The sequence below is a fragment of the Penaeus vannamei genome, chromosome 40, assembly GCF_042767895.1.
Source record: "Penaeus vannamei isolate JL-2024 chromosome 40, ASM4276789v1, whole genome shotgun sequence".
NCBI lineage: Eukaryota > Metazoa > Arthropoda > Malacostraca > Decapoda > Penaeidae > Penaeus > Penaeus vannamei.
The window spans coordinates 23,058,605-23,076,104 of NC_091588.1; the positions used below are offsets into that span (position 1 = coordinate 23,058,605).

General features: G+C 36.8%; 3 protein-coding genes across 5 annotated transcripts; all 3 read left to right on the top strand.

Annotated features, from left to right (window-relative positions):
• Positions 1 to 6,476: 6,476 nt before the first annotated feature.
• On the top strand, positions 6,477 to 13,992 carry LOC113801823 (uncharacterized). Of its 3 annotated transcripts, none has more exons than XM_070117392.1 (2): positions 6,477 to 6,515; positions 6,656 to 7,160. In XM_070117392.1, exons 1-2 carry the CDS (start codon positions 6,510 to 6,512, stop codon positions 7,112 to 7,114), a joined length of 465 nt encoding a protein of 154 aa, XP_069973493.1. In that variant the 5' UTR covers positions 6,477 to 6,509; the 3' UTR covers positions 7,115 to 7,160. The 3 variants fall into 3 exon arrangements, with proteins under 3 accessions (XP_069973493.1, XP_069973492.1, XP_027208054.2); XM_070117391.1 differs by lacking the exon at positions 6,656 to 7,160 and adding an exon at positions 13,424 to 13,992 and having other exon boundaries at positions 6,496 to 6,515; XM_027352253.2 differs by lacking the exons at positions 6,477 to 6,515; positions 6,656 to 7,160 and adding exons at positions 13,212 to 13,257; positions 13,424 to 13,992.
• On the top strand, positions 10,878 to 11,596 carry LOC113801826 (uncharacterized). Its single transcript, XM_027352255.2, has 2 exons — positions 10,878 to 10,953; positions 11,075 to 11,596. Exons 1-2 carry the CDS (start codon positions 10,948 to 10,950, stop codon positions 11,513 to 11,515), a joined length of 447 nt encoding a protein of 148 aa, XP_027208056.2. The 5' UTR covers positions 10,878 to 10,947; the 3' UTR covers positions 11,516 to 11,596.
• Positions 13,993 to 16,027: 2,035 nt separating the features above from the next.
• LOC138860211 (uncharacterized) lies at positions 16,028 to 16,788 on the top strand. The gene is made up of 2 exons (XM_070117395.1): positions 16,028 to 16,046; positions 16,204 to 16,788. Exons 1-2 carry the CDS (start codon positions 16,041 to 16,043, stop codon positions 16,681 to 16,683), a joined length of 486 nt encoding a protein of 161 aa, XP_069973496.1. The 5' UTR covers positions 16,028 to 16,040; the 3' UTR covers positions 16,684 to 16,788.
• Positions 16,789 to 17,500: the final 712 nt, after the last annotated feature.

Here is a 17,500-nt window from a genome sequence, read left to right on the forward strand (position 1 = left end):
ATATATATGTATATATATATATATATATATATATATATATATATATATATATATATATATATATATATATATATATATATATAGTGTGTGTGTGTGTGTGTGTGTGTGTATTCATATATATATATCCATATATATATATATATGTCTGTATATATGTGTGTGTGTATGTGTATGTATACAAGCATATATACGTATTTTATACACGCGCGCGCGCGCGTGCATTTGTCTATGCACATATGTATACTTATAAATATCATGATCATTTCAATGATGTTTTATCCTAATTTCACTATTATTATTGGCATCATATCCAAACAAGTGGTATCGTCGCTATCATTATCAGCAATAACGCTGCTTCCATATTTCATTGTTTATTATCTACTTCCGGAGATGGAAAAAGAAGTGAGATGGTAAGGAACGGGCAATGACAGGGTTAGGCAGTCAGGAAATCCAAAGGGTAATGTACTGGATTTCCGGATTTTACCTGGAGGAAAGTAGTAGATCAAGCAGGGGGGGGGGACATTTTTTCCCTTTTTCTTTCTTTTTTTCTTTGTGTCGTTTCAACTCGATGGCGTCACGGTAACCTACAGCATTCGGGTCTAATCATTACGAAGGGAATGTGCTGTCTTTAGGATATTTAGCGTGGTGTGTATTTATATCCAAGGAAGACAACGTAGATGCACAGATATTAAAGAGTTGTGAAGGAGCCATGGAATACCATCTCAAGTGTCATCTCAAGGAATATTCTCCTTTTTAAACATATATTATTTGGACCGTATTTCGTTTGACTTCACTGGAAATTTCACATGATAGCTAGTTTTTTATTTCTTAAATAATTGTAGAAATGATATGTGTGCGTGTGTGTGTGTGACCGCACATACATACATATAGACATGTGTGTGTGTGTATGTGTCAGTACACACACAAACGCACAGACACAGACACACACACAAACACATTTACACATACACAAACACAAACGCACACATATATACATATATATGTATATATATATATAGGAATATATATATATATATATATATATATATATATATATATATATACGTATATATGTGTATACATATATATATATATATATATATATATATATATATATATATATATATATATATAAGTATATATATGAGTATATATATATATATTTATATATATATATGTTTGTATGTATATATATATGTATACATATGTATTTATATACATATATACATAATTGGCCAACTGAACAGAATATCTGTTAGCAACATTACGGGAAATTCTATAGCACAAGTAGAGCTCGTACAAGGTCTTCTTTACTCTTTCCTCACAGCCTTCCCCAATTTTCCCCTAGTCATTCTGTAATTTCACAAAATTTCTCGTATCACACACACACACACACACACACACAAACAAGATCTTGAAACAGGGAAATCCTCTGCTACTGTGATTATCTCAGCGTGCGTTGTCCTTGAGACGGTGAGGTAGGGGGAAGGGGGAGGGAGGAGGACAGGTATAGGATTTCAAAACTTTTTCTTTTTCGAGTAAACGATGAAGGTGAGTTTTGTCATAGCAAGTTGCACTTTTTTTTTTCCTTTTCTTTTCTTCAGTTCTCTGAGTCTTCATGCTATTCCGAGAAGAATATGTTGATCATGTTTAAACTATTGTATTGCAGGCTACTTTGGTCGGGTAAAAGTCTATGCATCAAGGAGAATTAATAGTATATGTATTCTGCGTTTAGTATAATGCATTCCACTATCCTAATCGATTAAAGATATTGGTACAAGAACCTGAAGATTCAAGTTTACTGTAGCAAGACGGTGCACGAACCAGAGACACCTGTTGGTACCAAGCCACTCGACTGCCCACAAGTCCGTCCCACATGCCCACGTTTCCATGGGCCCCCCACAACCTGTTCCAACGACTACAAGTGTGCTGGCCTCGATAAGTGTTGCTTCGACAGGTGTTTAGGAGAACACGTGTGCAAGCCTCCCTCATTCTTCAATAACATTCTTTTCTTTTTAAAGCTGGTTATATTTAATGGATAGTCAGCTGTTTTTCGGTTGATATGGAAAGAAACTTGTGATTTGCAGATATTATAGATAAGTGCTTGAATCCTCTTTTATCTGTTGAATGTTGTTGAATGTAAATTGAATCTATAACTGATAGAAATATGTATGTAGTAAATCTATGAAGTAATTTGTATATCTTCATTCAGCAATAATGATACTCAATCGATTGGACTGGAACTTAAAGATCACTGTCCTCTGAGAGAGAGATGCTATCAGATTATACCACTAAATATAGAAACAGAAAGCGTATTATACCTAAATTAATGTATTAATAGAGAACCGAATAATAGAATCGGTGAACATACAAACGAATGATAAACAGATGCTGAAATAAACTGGAATGAAAACAAATGTTGCTGACTAAATTATATACTCATTAGGGACGAAATAATTAGAAAAAAGATGAAAACAAGAATGACTCGTTCTTAAGGTGACAAATATGATAAAAAAAAAAAAAAATCATTCGACTGCCAAATCAAGTTCAAGTTCAACAAGTAAAGTTGTTTTAAACCACCTTTTTTCCCGACTCCATGGAAAAAAAAGGGTAAAACTGTTAAAGTTACGTGGGACAGGCTTTAATGAAACTAGTTCCTAGCTCCTAAGCAAAGAAAGCATTAGAATGTGAATGAAGATATTGTGAGTCTCTGTCCGTGTAATTCAACCGGTTTACTTAGGTTCACTGAGACTATTATGAGACTATTTATTTATCACGAGAGTAAGAAGGAGCGATAGAACGTCTCAGATCTCACGAACGCTGCCTGAAGGGTTATTGTCTCCAAATGTTCTCTTTTTATGTAACTTTATGAATCCTTAATTTCACTTTGAAACAGATTTTCTGATATATATTTACACATCTATTCCCATTTCTAATTCCCTTTCCCTTTCTAATCTATAGAGTTTTTGGGGTAAGAGAGACATCCTTACATTACCAGCATTCTTTCAGTTTTCTTCTATCAATCTTTATCCACATGAAAGTTTAGATTTTCATTACCGATGGCAGAAGCGATTAGGAAATGAGGGAATCGGGTTCATGTTCCATCCTTTTATTTCTCTCCCCTATTCCCTCTTTCATTTTCTTTTCTCGTTCCTTTATTATCTCTGTGCCCTCCTGATCCCCCTTTGCAGGTCTCAGGCTCTAGAGGACTGGATTCCTTATTGTATAGTTAGGATCGTATAACTAATAGTAATACCACTAATACCAACATGACTATAATATTGATTATGTTCATTTCAAGTAAGATTGTTTTCCTGTTCCGTTCTCCCTTACCTGTGTTCTGTGTTCTTCCTGGTTCTCACTTGTATGTGTGCGTGTATTTTATGAGTAATTTTCCTTTCTTTCGTCACTGTAAAAAATCCCACAGGGAATTTAATCTTACTTGCCCTCTATTGCTTATAACAGTAGTTTTCCCTGTTTAAAGATTTATTTCTTTATTTTCATTATTTTATCTATGGCATTTATTTTCTATTTTCTTATTCCTTTATTTATTTATTTATTTTTCAATTTATTCATTTATATATATTTTTTTTTCTATTTCATTTTATTTTATTTATTTATAATTATTATTTTTTTGTCTTCATGGTGTTGGAAGATCGATGAAGATAATAAGAGAGGAAGGGAAAACAGGAGAGGCTTGTGGAGAGATACGTAAAGGATGAAAATACATAATAGATGATAATGTGCAGATATCATATACTGAAAAAAAGAAAATGTATAGAGAAATGTAAGGTAATCAAGACAAAGAATACAGAAGATGTTGGAAATGAACATATAAACATAAAAATAAAAACTCAAAGATGTGTTAGATATTGCACTGTGCTGCAAGATTCGCTGCAAGGTCACTCACACCCGAATTTATTCAACAAGCCAAATATCTTATTTACATTTGATTTGTAGTTCAATTAATGGCTTCATCTCAGAATTCCTACTTAAATCAAACGGAAACTGATGATCATAATGATAGGTGTATAAACAGTATTATATATAAAGTGTATAAACTTAATATAAAATGTATTGTATATATATATGTATTATATTATATATATATATATATATATATATATATATATATATATATATATATATATATATATATATATATAATATAAAGTGTATCATATAAATAAGTGTTTCATATTATATATATAATATAAAGTGTATTATATATATAAGTGTATATTATATATAAAGTGTACAAACTATTATATATAAAATGTATGTGTATAAACAGTGTATAAACAGGATGTATTCGCTTCGAGATGGCAACACCCTGTTCTTCCCTGTTATCGACCTTTACTCTGTTTCCTCCCTTCATCAGTTCTTCTTTTCCGTCCATCCACCTCCTTCGCCTCCTTTGGACATAAAGGCGATCCGCTCTTCCAAATACCCCAAAAACAAACGCATATTCTTCGGATGACGAGACAAGAACTGGATACTGTGACGTCATCGCGCTGGAACTCGTCTAAAAAAACTGAGCGCCCCCCCCCTGCCTCCCCTCCTCCCATGCCTCCCCCCCCGCCTCCCCTCCTCCCCCTCCTCCCCCTCCTCTCCTCTCCAGGTACTATGCCACTGGGATTCCCTGATTGAATAACCTGTCATTTCATGTTACTCAGTCAACTCACCGCTTTATGCAATGAAGTAAATAATAAACTGGTAATAAAATGGCAATAAACAAGGTAATAAACAAGGAAAAGATGGAATGAATGCCGATAAGTGATAATGGTACTAATGATATTAACGTTATGGGTCATACTAATTGTATTGATAATGGAGATGATAATAGTATCATTAAAAAGTAAATAATGTGAATTAAATATTGATAACAGTGGCAGCAGCAACACCAAAACGAAAGGAAATAACAAGACATTGCAAAAACAATTATTACTGCAACAAACCAAACACCAACAAATTGATAACTAATGAAAATACAACAACAACAAAGGAAATTCATGAAATTATTTTAAAATGTTAATGTTGACAAGGATAATATCGATATGAATAACTGCAATAATATGGCATGTAGTTAATAACATTATAGCTTTAGTAACATTTCCTTTTCTCTTTTTTGGGGACATTTATTGGTTTTATTTCCTCTTATTGTTGTCTTTTCAATTCTTACATTTGTTTCCTTTCTTGTAGGTAGTTTTCTTTTTTTAAGTGTTTATAAATCGTGGTTTTACCTTTTATTTCTTTTTTTCTTTTTTTTTTGCATATCCTTTTCCTTTTCTCTTTCTTTATCATTTATTTTATTTGATCTATTTATCTATTTATTCATTTATTTATTCATTGTTTATTTATTTATCTATCTATTTTTGGCTAATCAGACATTTTTCTCTGTACTGTTCTTTATTTGTTTCTTTCATAACCATATTTTTTTATTAGTTGATAAAGGAAACGAATAATGATAATAAAACTTCTTAGTGATAAGAAATTAAAATGATTGAGAGGAATTCACGGTAAGAAAATATCCTGAAACCCGATCAGGGTACGACGCTTGCAATATTGCTTTATAACTAAGTGTATTATATAGTCAGACTGCAACTCACACATACCATATTACCGGTTTATAGCTGCCCTCCAGCAACCTTAATATAGCCTTATGCAAGTACTACTATTCACGAACCGTATTCATGTTGACTAATGTGGAAAGTTATGAATGAGAACGAATATGTTCACAATACGAGAGATGTACTTAACCGGTTTCGATTAGATCTTCGTCAGAAATACGTGTATTTCAGACGAAGATATAATCGAAACCAATACATCTCTTGTGTTGTGAAGATTTTCGTTCTCCTTCATACCTTTCCACACTACTATTCACGTTATTTAAATAATTCTGCTACGTCACTACAGGACACGATGGATAAGCAAAGTCTTGGTTGTGTTTTGTCTCCTTTTGGTCTTCTGTGCTGGTAAGGACCGAAGGAGAGAAAGTCGACAAGAATCCAAGAGGATTCTTTCCTTGAAACACAAAGAGAATTAAAATCAGTTTCAATATGCTGTATTTGATAGGTCACAGAGATGTGGAAATATATGTGAGTATGACAGATATAAACATATATAAATTTCTACCAATTAATCCTATATATACCTTCAAGAACATGAATGTATTTTGAGCATAAATGGATAGGTAAACAGACAGACAGATGACATCTTCCACGTTATTATGTAACTATGAATTATCTGTTTGTCACCCTTGTGTATGTGTGATTTTCGTGTCTCTGGTTAATGAAATTAAAAAGGGAAATGAATCGAGGAAGAAGAAGAAGAAGAAGAAGAAGAAAAAAAAAAAACATACTCATGGTTCCTGGAAGTTTATTCCGCTAACCGGGATATCCCGACTGGCTAAGCGGGGGGAGGGGGAGGGCGGGCCTTAGCCAGATCCTGTATATAAGCGAGGCAGCAACTTCCACTCGTCACATTACACAGCTCACCTCTTACCAACAATGAACGTAAGTGTTTATTCTACTATAAATAGTAACAACTGTATTGTTTCGCAATTAACATCGTCTTATAAAAAGCAGATATTCATAATTTGTTGATAATGTCCTATTAAAATATCGGTCACTAATTCCCTTATCTCTTCTTGCAGAGCATCAAAGCCGTGATTGTGTGCTGCCTCCTGGTGGCCGTCTCCGCCGGTGTAGACCGAAGCAGATTCCTTCCTGGAGGCTTCGGTGGCGGTCTCCTCGGCGGCGGAATCCATGGTGGCGGAATCCATGGTGGAGGAATCCATGGTGGTGGATTCCATGGTGGTAGTGGTATTATCGGCGCTGGAATCTCCAATGGCCCAAGCGAGTGCAGGTATTGGTGCAAGACTCCGGAGGGTCAAGCCTACTGCTGCGAGACGGTGCACGAACCAGAGACACCTGTTGGTACCAAGCCACTCGACTGCCCACAAGTCCGTCCCACATGCCCACGTTTCCATGGGCCCCCCACAACCTGTTCCAACGACTACAAGTGTGCTGGCCTCGATAAGTGTTGCTTCGACAGGTGTCTGGGAGAACACGTGTGCAAGCCTCCCTCATTCTTCAATAACCATCTCTTTTAAAGATGATTATTTTAGCCATAGAAACAATCCTATTTGAAATCTTTTATTTATGAATATATATTTTCAATAATAAATTTTGAATGACTACAAACGTAATTTAAACCATGAACCTCCGTTTAAGAATGAAGTCGATCGCTTAGAAAATTAATTCTAACAAACATGATATATAAGGGAAACATGAACTATATTTAGGTTCAGTAAAATGGACGTTTCGCGGTTTAATAAAACGTCTACTGTGAAATGAAATGTGAACTTAATTTATATATTAATTTATATATTGATATGAGAAAGCAAAGTTAGACCAGCATGAAATGTTAAGCTTCCATGCCCTTTTAGTTATACAGCTACTATAAATTTGTATCAATTAAACGTAGAGTAAACCAGTTCAAGGTAACTGAGTTCGTGCTGATATCCTTTTGCCGGATGGAAGGCAAACGAAGAAGCGAAACGGGGATGCATAAGAAAGCGAGGGACTAAAGGTACTGTCACTCTAACACTTTTTCCGTCGTTGATTTTTTTTTTTTCGGAAATTTTGTCCATTTTTTGCGAATTGTCGGTTTTCCAGTCAGATGATAATGATCGTTTACTTCTGAAAACCTTTACGTCAACTTTTTCAGCCAAGCATACTCAAATCAAGAGCTATATTAGAGACTGTTTGTAATTATATTAAATAAAATTGTTAAAAAATTGACGGAAAAAGTGCTAGTGTGACAGCACCTCAAGACAAGGGAAGGAAGAAACAAATATTCGCTGCTTAAAAATGTATATCATTGAGAGCTTCCTCTAAGTGAACCTTCCTTAAACATTGCACTTGGTTATCATTTTAATACTAATCACTTCGTCATAGGGAATGCAAATACATTGCAAATTATCCAGCTCAATCGCCTCCTTCTCTATAGAACACGTGAGCTGGACAGTGACGTCATTGAGCATGTGATGGATGACGTCACAGGAAGAAAATGGTCTTGCGTCCAAAGTACCGTTTTGTTATTTATTTCCAGCAATACTATTCCATTCTCGTTTGAATATATTAGTGTTATTCAACTCCCATCACCCAGAAGTATTTGTATTTTATAGCATACCTTTTATATTTTTCCTCTCTCATTCGTAATCACTTAAAAGGATATTTTTTTAGACTTGCTCTATATTGAACACTGGAGTGGTTATCCTGCTTAAGTATCTCGCTTTCCCTTTGGTCTTCATCTGGTGCAGGAAGATACATGAAGATGCTGAATAACGAAGGGAAAACAGAAGAGGCAAGTGAAGAGAGGAGAGCAAAGGATGAAAATACGTAACAGGAAAGGACAGGCAATTATCCATGTCTGCATAAATGTAAATGTGAAGGAAAAGAGAAGGCAAACTGAAGAACAGTTGTTGGTACTGGATATATACAAAACAAAAACACGGGGATGTGTAAGATGTACTTTATTTGAGCTTTAGATTCGATAGTTTAAAATCATCTACTTAAATAAAACAGTAAGTGATGGGTGTATAAACAATAGTCTTTGTTTTGTGATGGCAACAAATTATTCTTCTCTGTCTTCATCCTTTCTCTTCGCTTCTTGTTTCTTTTGTTCTTATTTTCCATCCATCCACCTCCTTCGCTTTCTTAGGAGTGGATAAATGCGATCCACTCCTGTAAATATGCTATAGCAGACACATTTCTATGATGTCTCGACTAGAAATGGATACTGTGACGTCATTGAGTTGAAACCACAGACGTAAAAAAAAAACAAGCACCCCCCCTCCTCCTCCCTCCCCACTTCCTCTCCCCTCCAGGTGCGATCCAATACGCTGCTATTTGGAATTCCTGATTGGATAACCTGTCACGGTCTATTACTTAAGCAACTCACTTCACTTTCGGCAATTGATGCTAGTAATAAAAAAAAGGAATTAACGTTTATATGTGATAATGGTACTAACGATAGTAATGAAATGGGTAATACTAATTATAATACTAATAATGATGGTAATGATATTAATAATAGTAAACATAAGGGTAAAATATCGATGACAGTGATAACAAAAACAAAAAGCAACCAAAACGAAAGCAAATGACAAGACAATGTAAAAACAGTTATTGCTGCTGGTGTAGCATAAAGACAAAGCAAACAACAACAAGTTGATAATAGTAGTGGTTATAAAATAAATTCAGAAAATTTTGGAAATAATAATAATAACAATGATAAACTTATTACTATTACATCACTATGAGAATATTAATGTTTATGCTAATATTTATTACGGTCGCATTTATTATTTCATATTCTCTTTTCTTGGAACTTATTATTTCTTTCTCTCGTATTATTGTTACTTTAATTCTTATATTCTTTTTGGCAATTATATTTTATTTTTAAGCATTTTAAGTAAGTCAATTTTTCATTATTTTCTTAGCGTCTCACTTTCTTCCTGGAAATGAGGTATTTTTCATAATATTCTATCTACAGTTTTCCTTTTCTTTTCTTTCTTTTCTTTTTTTTTTTTGTCGTCCCCCTCTCAGTCCTGTTCTTAATTTGGTATCTTATTCTCAGTCACTATTCAGTTTATTTAAATCTAATCATTTAGGGTTTGATTGTCCCTTCTAAAAGAAGTGAATATTAATAATAAAACTGTTTAGTGATAAGAAATCAAAATAACTTTGAAGTTTCCCTATAAAGAAATATCAACAGATGCCTGCAATACATTGTTATAAATAAGGGATATCCTGATTGGTAATAGAGGACAGGAGGTTACCAGATCACAGCTCACGTACATACCATGTTAACATTCTACAGCTGCCCTCCAATAACCTCAATATAATTCTATACAAGTGGAATTGGTTGATTATTCATAATCATCTGAGACATCAACAGCTAAGGTCATAAAACTTTTGGTTTAAAATGTTAAAATATTTAAACGTTTAAAACTCTATCAATAAATGATAATTATATTGAAAAATAAATGATTTAAAATAAAGTCATGAATATCGTACCTTAAAACACGCAATTATTGCACAAATATGCATAATAATAATAATGATAATGATGATGATGATGATGATGATGATGATTAATATAACCCTTTGAAAACTAAGAATTTCTACATCACAATTTTTCCTCAGTACATTTTTTTCAGCGTATGTGGGGGAGACAAATGCATACTTTGGGGGTCTTGAGATTGCTTCATAGACAGATATAAATATTCATGTTATATAAACAATACTGCCACGCCACTGCTGGGCACGCAGATTGATTTCATTATCACTCTCCGAACAAAGTCTTGACTGTCATTTGTTTTCTTGTGTGTTTCTCCGCTGATATAAACTGAAGAAGGAGAGGAAGTCGACGCGATTCCAACGGGTTCCTTTCTGAAACATGAAGGGCCCTAAAATCTGTTCCAAAGACTGCCGATGTGCTGGATTTGATAAGTGATAGAGATGTGTATCATTATATAAGCTTGGTATAAGCATATATATACATATATATACATATTTGCTTTATATATTTACCCATACATATACGTATTTTGAGCATAAATGTATAGGTCAATAAATGAACGGATTGATGAATACTTCAATACTATAATGAACGTGTAAATCACCCGTGAGTATGTGCATGATTTTCATTTCTTCATCTAGATAACATATGGAAATGGATCGAGAAAAAATGGTAAACAGCAAAATAGTACCTTGGGAAGCCATACTCATCATGATGGAAGTCATACCAATTACTCGGGATGTCCAGATTGGCAAAGCAGGGGAGCGGGGGGAGGGGGGAGGGGGTGGGGTAGCCAGATCCTGTATATAAGCGAGGCTGCCACTTCCGCCACATTGCACACCTCACCTCTCGCCGACAATGAATGTAAGTGTTTATTCTCAAATAGAGATTATCTGTATTCAATTTCATGTTACAGAAAATCAAACATTTTTTTCTAACACTTTATGTATATATCGGTCAGTAATTTCGTCATCTCTTCTTGCAGAGCATCAAAGCCGTGACTGTGTGCTGCCTCCTGGTGGTCGTCTCCGCCGGTGTAGACCGAAGCGGATTCCTTCCTGGAGGCTTCGGTGGCGTCCAGGGAGGCGGTCTCTTCGACGGCGATATTTATGGGGGAGGAATCCAGAGTGGTGGTGGTTTCATCGGCCCTGGAATCTCCAACGGCCCAAGCGAGTGCAGGTATTGGTGCAAGACTCCGGAGGATCAGGCCTACTGCTGCGAGACGGTGGACGAACCAGAGACACCTGTTGGCACCAAGCCACTCAACTGCCCACAAGTCCGTCCCACATGCCCACGTTTTCATGGGCCCCCTATAACTTGTTCCAACGACTACAAGTGTGGTGACCTCGATAAGTGTTGCTTCGACAGGTGTTTGGGAGAACACGTGTGCAAACCTCCCTCATTTTTCAATAATAATCCATTCTAAAGGTGATTGTTAGTAATGAAAAGACAGGAAATCTATTTGTATATACTTGTTTTTGAATAATAAAACGTTATATATGAGTATCCTTTTGCATCTGTTTAATCCCTACATCAGAGTGAATATCGATATAAATTACATTATCATAAAAACCTACTTTAACGCATATGTAAATGGCATAAAACACATCAGATAAAATAATTTTCATTTAGATTTCTTTCATTAAAACTTTCTCATTTCCGGTTATCTCTTGAAAATTATGAAAGGTCATCGGAAAACACACGAGTTTACACATTAGTACTGGCATACGTACATATGTAAATGTGTACGTATATGTACATGTATGTGTGCATCTTCGAAAACTTCAAGCTTTAAATCATCAATCTATTTCTGAAGATATACTTTGTAGTAGAATATGAATCCTCTCTCCCTCCTCTGCCTGTCTCCTGTCATCCTGCTTTCATCCTCCCGTACTTCCGTCCTCCCTGTTTACACCCCACACCCTCCCTTCCTCCTCCTTTCCTTTTACTCATTCCATCCTGCTTCCATCCTCCTCCCTCCCTCCCTCGTTCCACTCCACGCTCTCCACGTAGGAATCGGACACCGCAATACATTCCCAATGGGATCTTCGTTGATCTTGTAACCTGTCATTGGTCTATTACCTTCGGGATTCTATTCAAGTAAAGGGGTGGAATTAAATGCCAAATGATGAGTATAACGATGCTAATAATAGTAAACGCATAATAAATACCTGAGGATGACATGAATATATTCAGATAATCTATGAATTTACACTAATTCGAGACTACTTATATCTAAAAAAAAAAAAAAAAAAAAAAAAAAAAAAAAAAAAAAAAAGTTATTTTCCTTATCATTACTTGTTAATATCATTTGCAAACGAATAACTTATTTGCTTATTATATTTCCGGAAATCCGGGAAGAGGAAGTGCAGCAGAGACTGAGAGAGAGGAAGGGAGGCTAAAAATAGAATAAGAATAAAAAGAGAGAAAAGAGAGTAGAAAGCATAAACAGCGACCTGGAAGGCAACGCCACTGAGGTTAGGGCTGAAGACGTCACATTGAAAAGTAAAAGTCTAGCAGACATCGCATGGAGTCCTTGCTACGCCAAGCATTTTGTTTCCGTTTACTTCCACTGTCATGTAGGATTTTCATAATTCATATTGATTTCAGACTAAGCTGAAGCCGCTCACGTGTAGCAAAGTGTTCCGCTGATTCTCTTGCCCTTGATCTTTATGAAACTGTATTAGAGTAGACACATGATTAAAGAAGTTATTTCTATCGTCATGGAGTTTTTCCTCTTGACCGCGTGTATCACCAATTTTGATAGGCGGGGATGTAGAGATTTTAGTAGAAGCAAAGTAGTGATCAATCAGCATTTCTGTATCAAATACCAGTTTTGCATAACTGACCATCAAAACTTCATTCTCATGGGGAGAAATTCTGCAGATCCATATTTTCTAAAAACATGCTAATTTCTATGGTAGCTGACATTTCACTTTTCATCATCACATGTTATCACTGTCATTCTTATCGTCATCATTAATGCGAAAAGGAAAGAAGTGAACTGGAAAAACAACCACGATACCTGGAATTGCCGCTGGGTTGGGATATCCCGTCTGGAGAGGCGGAGGGGGAGGGGAGGGGAGGCGGCTGCAAGTTACTGTATATAAGCGACGTTGCGTCTTCCACTCTTCACATTTTACTGCTAAGCTCTAACCAACAATGAATGTGAGTAATTGTTCCAAAATGCACAATAGTATTTAGTTCGATCGTTTTAGAGGCAATTAAATATTCTTATCCTGTTGCGAAGTTGATTATAAATTAGACCATTTTATTTCAATTACGATAAATCAATAGGCAACATGATGATTAAGTCCCTTTTCTCCTCTTGCAGAGCATCAAAGCCGTGATTGTGTGCTGCCTCCTGGTGGCCGTCTCCGCCGGTGTAGACCGAAGGGGAGGTGGACGAGGATCCAACAGATTCCTTCCTGGAGGCTTCGGTGGCGTCCACGGAGGCGGTCTCCTCGGCGGCGGAATCCATGGTGGCGGTATCCATGGTGATGGAATCCACGGTGGTAGTGGTATTATCGGCGCTGGAATCTCCAACGGCCCAAGCGAGTGCAGGTATTGGTGCAAGACTCCGGAGGGTCAAGCCTACTGCTGCGAGACGGTGCACGAACCAGAGACACCTGTTGGTACCAAGCCACTCGACTGCCCACAAGTCCGTCCCACATGCCCACGTTTCCATGGGCCCCCCACAACCTGTTCCAACGACTACAAGTGTGCTGGCCTCGATAAGTGTTGCTTCGACAGGTGTCTGGGAGAACACGTGTGCAAGCCTCCCTCATTCTTCAACAACCACCTCCCATTTTAAAATTAATTAGAAATCATCGTTATCCGGTTGATAACGGAAGATAGGAAATCTGTGATATTTATTTTTTAATAAAGCCTTAAATAGTTATACTTCCCCTTTTTTTCATTCGTCTAGATTATAATACCCAACTCTAACTTGATAAAAGTAGTCTGAAATATATGGATCTATAATAGTTTTAACAAATAGGGTAGGAAATACACGAAGGAACTATATAAGCCTAGTTTTCGTTGGACCAAGATCAGTGTACCTAATGCAGTTGTGAATAAGAGTTGATATTATTTATTCTTCGTTTTTAAAGGTTATTGTAAATATTGGGCCATAAGTTTCCGGATCATAACGGAAAATAAGAAAGCAGTGAATTGTAAATATCGTTATATATAAATATAAATATAAATATATATATATATATATATATATATATATATATATATATATATATATATATATGTAAACATATATATACATACATACACATGGAAACATATATACATATATACATAGATACATACATATATATACATACCATATTTATATAAGCACATATAAACGTATGTATGTAATATCTCTTGCATTTATGTAACCCCTCCTTATAGATTATAATCCATTGAACACTGAATTGAAATACCTGGTTCTTAGCCAACCATAAAAGCCTAATTTATTGCATTTTAAATGGTTTAAAACACATAACATTAAAGGCACTGGTTTCTGTTAAGATTCCTTCGATGGAGAATTCCCATTTCCGATTTTCACCATCTTGAAAACGTTGAAAGAACTAGTTGAATACACAAATGTTTATATACGCATATATAATTGTGTCCATGTACATATTTAGGAAACAAGGGGAGAAATTACAAAGGTACAACAACAGGGGAAGGGAGGAGAGCCACGAGGTAAATGAACAGGGAAAAAACTGGGATTTATAAGGAGTCATAGTGACGTCATCAAGTTTGTGGTCAATGACGTCACAGAATAAAGAACGGGTTTTCGCGTAGTGTTGCCATCTCCAGCAATCTATCCCTTTTTTTCTAATTCATTCACTTCAGTTGACGCGCAGTGCTTGATTACATTGATTTTAAGCAAGAAAATATATGGCTATCACACCACTCTATGAATGCGAATTCACTTCTCGCTTAGTTAATTCGAGGATTTATTTTTATAGTATCATTTTATTTGTATTTCATTTTGTGAAGTCCAAGCTTTAAAGCCTGAATCTGTTTCTGACGCAATACTGTGTAGGGGAATACGAATCTGTTGCAGCGACACATGTTAAACCAGATATAGAGCTTATACAGATACTGGTCAGTGTGACGTCACTGAGTTTGGAAAATACCTAGCAACCCTTCCTTGCACACTTCCCTCTGCCTGTCTTCCTTCCTTTATCCATTCTGCCTGTAAACTGCTTCTTCCATCATTCCGTCCATCCATCCCTAACACCTCCCACGCCATTTGCACCTTTCTCCATTTCCCTCCCCTATCTCCTTCCTTTTTCTTTGTACACTCTTTCCTCCCTCCTATGCCCCATATTCCCTACCTCCTTTCATTCTGTTTGTGTTCTCTTCCCTCCCTCTTTCCATCCTGCTTAGACCTTGCCCTGGCTTTACCCTCCTTCCTTCTTCCATCCTGCGTGCTCTCTCCCTCTTCCTCCCATCCTTCCTTGTTCCTTACACCCTCGTCCTCCCTTTCTCACCCCCCCCCCCCCCGTGATTGAATGAGGCGACTATTTTGGTAGGATGGAATGAAGCGATTTCGACAGACGGAATAGGTAGACTGATAATCATTCATTCTTTGTCAAATGTCATTTTTGCATAGCAGACCTGTATTTTCTAATTAAATACTGAGCTTCATTCTAGCTGATTTTTTCTTTCTTCCTTTTCTTTCTTTGTGGCTGTCACTTTCATCTTCGTCATCAAAAAAAAAAAAAAAAAAAAAAAAAAGGAAAGAGGAATTCAAAGTATTTCGCAACAAGCGAACTGGAAAATCAAACCCAATATATAGAAATTCACGCCGCTGGCTTTGGATATCCCGTCTGGCGAGGCGGAGGGGGAGGGGAGGGGGAGGGAGGCGGCCGCCAGTTCCTGTATATAAGCGACGTTGCGTCTTCCACTCTCCATATTTTACCGCAAACCTCTATCCAACAATGAATGTGAGTGCTGGTTGCAAGATGTTCGACCGTTTTAAAATACATTTTGATGTCCATATTCTGTTGCAAACTTGATTCATTATAAAACTCGTATCACCTTATGTAAACAACAATATGCTAGTATGACCATGATAGATAATTCCCTTATCTCTTCTTGCAGAGCATCAAAGCCGTGATTGTGTGCTGCCTCCTGGTGGCCGTCTCCGCCGGTGTAGACCGAAGGGGAGGTGGACGAGGATCCAACAGATTCCTTCCTGGAGGCTTCGGTGGCGTCCACGGAGGCGGTCTCCTCGGCGGCGGAATCCATGGTGGAGGAATCCATGGTGGTGGATTCCATGGTGATAGTGGTATTATCGGCGCTGGAATCTCCAATGGCCCAAGCGAGTGCAGGTATTGGTGCAAGACTCCGGAGGGTCAAGCCTACTGCTGCGAGTCGGTGCACGAACCAGAGACACCTGTTGGCACCAAGCCACTCGACTGCCCACAAGTCCGTCCCACATGCCCACGTTTCCATGGGCCCCCCACAACCTGTTCCAACGACTACAAGTGTGCTGGCCTCGATAAGTGTTGCTTCGACAGGTGTTTGGGAGAACACGTGTGCAAGCCTCCCTCATTCTTCAATAACCATTTCCCCTTCTAAAGATGCTTATCGTAAATAAGGAGCCATCGGTTTTCCGGTTGATAAAGGAAGATCAGAAATCTGTGATCTGTAGATATATTTTTATAATAAACTGTTACATATTTATATTTCCTTGCATTTGTTTAATCCTTGCATCTAGATTACAATGAAACTGAACTTAGATATAAAGTACATTTATCTCAAGCAGTCAAACAAACCCATTTATCGTATTGTGGGTGGCATTAAACATGATGTTAGACTGATATTTATGCAGATTCCTTGGATTAAAACTTTCCTTTTTCTAGTTATCACTGTTTTCAAATTTATGAAAGGTCATATGAAAATACGTGTTTACATATTCGCATAGACGTACGCATATGTATATTTACATATGCGTACATATATGTACGTGTATGTACGTACGTGTACATGCATATACGTATGTATGGTTGTATCTTAATTCGGCTAAGAACACGTCAAAATTCCTAAATCAGTTTCTGAATAAATACTGTGTCGGAGAAAATGAACTTGTGCAGAAACGAATGCTAAAGCTGACACGGGTCAAAGTTTTAAAGGAACTGATAAGTGTGACGTCACTGACTCTGTAATATACTCATCAACCCTTCCTTGCTCCTTCCCTCCTCCCTTCCTCCCTTCCTCCATCCTGCCTGTAACCTGCTCCTCCCCTTATTCCCTCCCTCTCCTTTCCTCCATCCCGAACCTTCCATCCTACTTGCACCTTTGTCTCTTCGTCCTCCCTTAATATCTCCGTTCATTCTGTTTGCATATGTCCTTCCCTCCTGTTTACACTCACACGCTCCTTTCCTCCCTCCTCCCC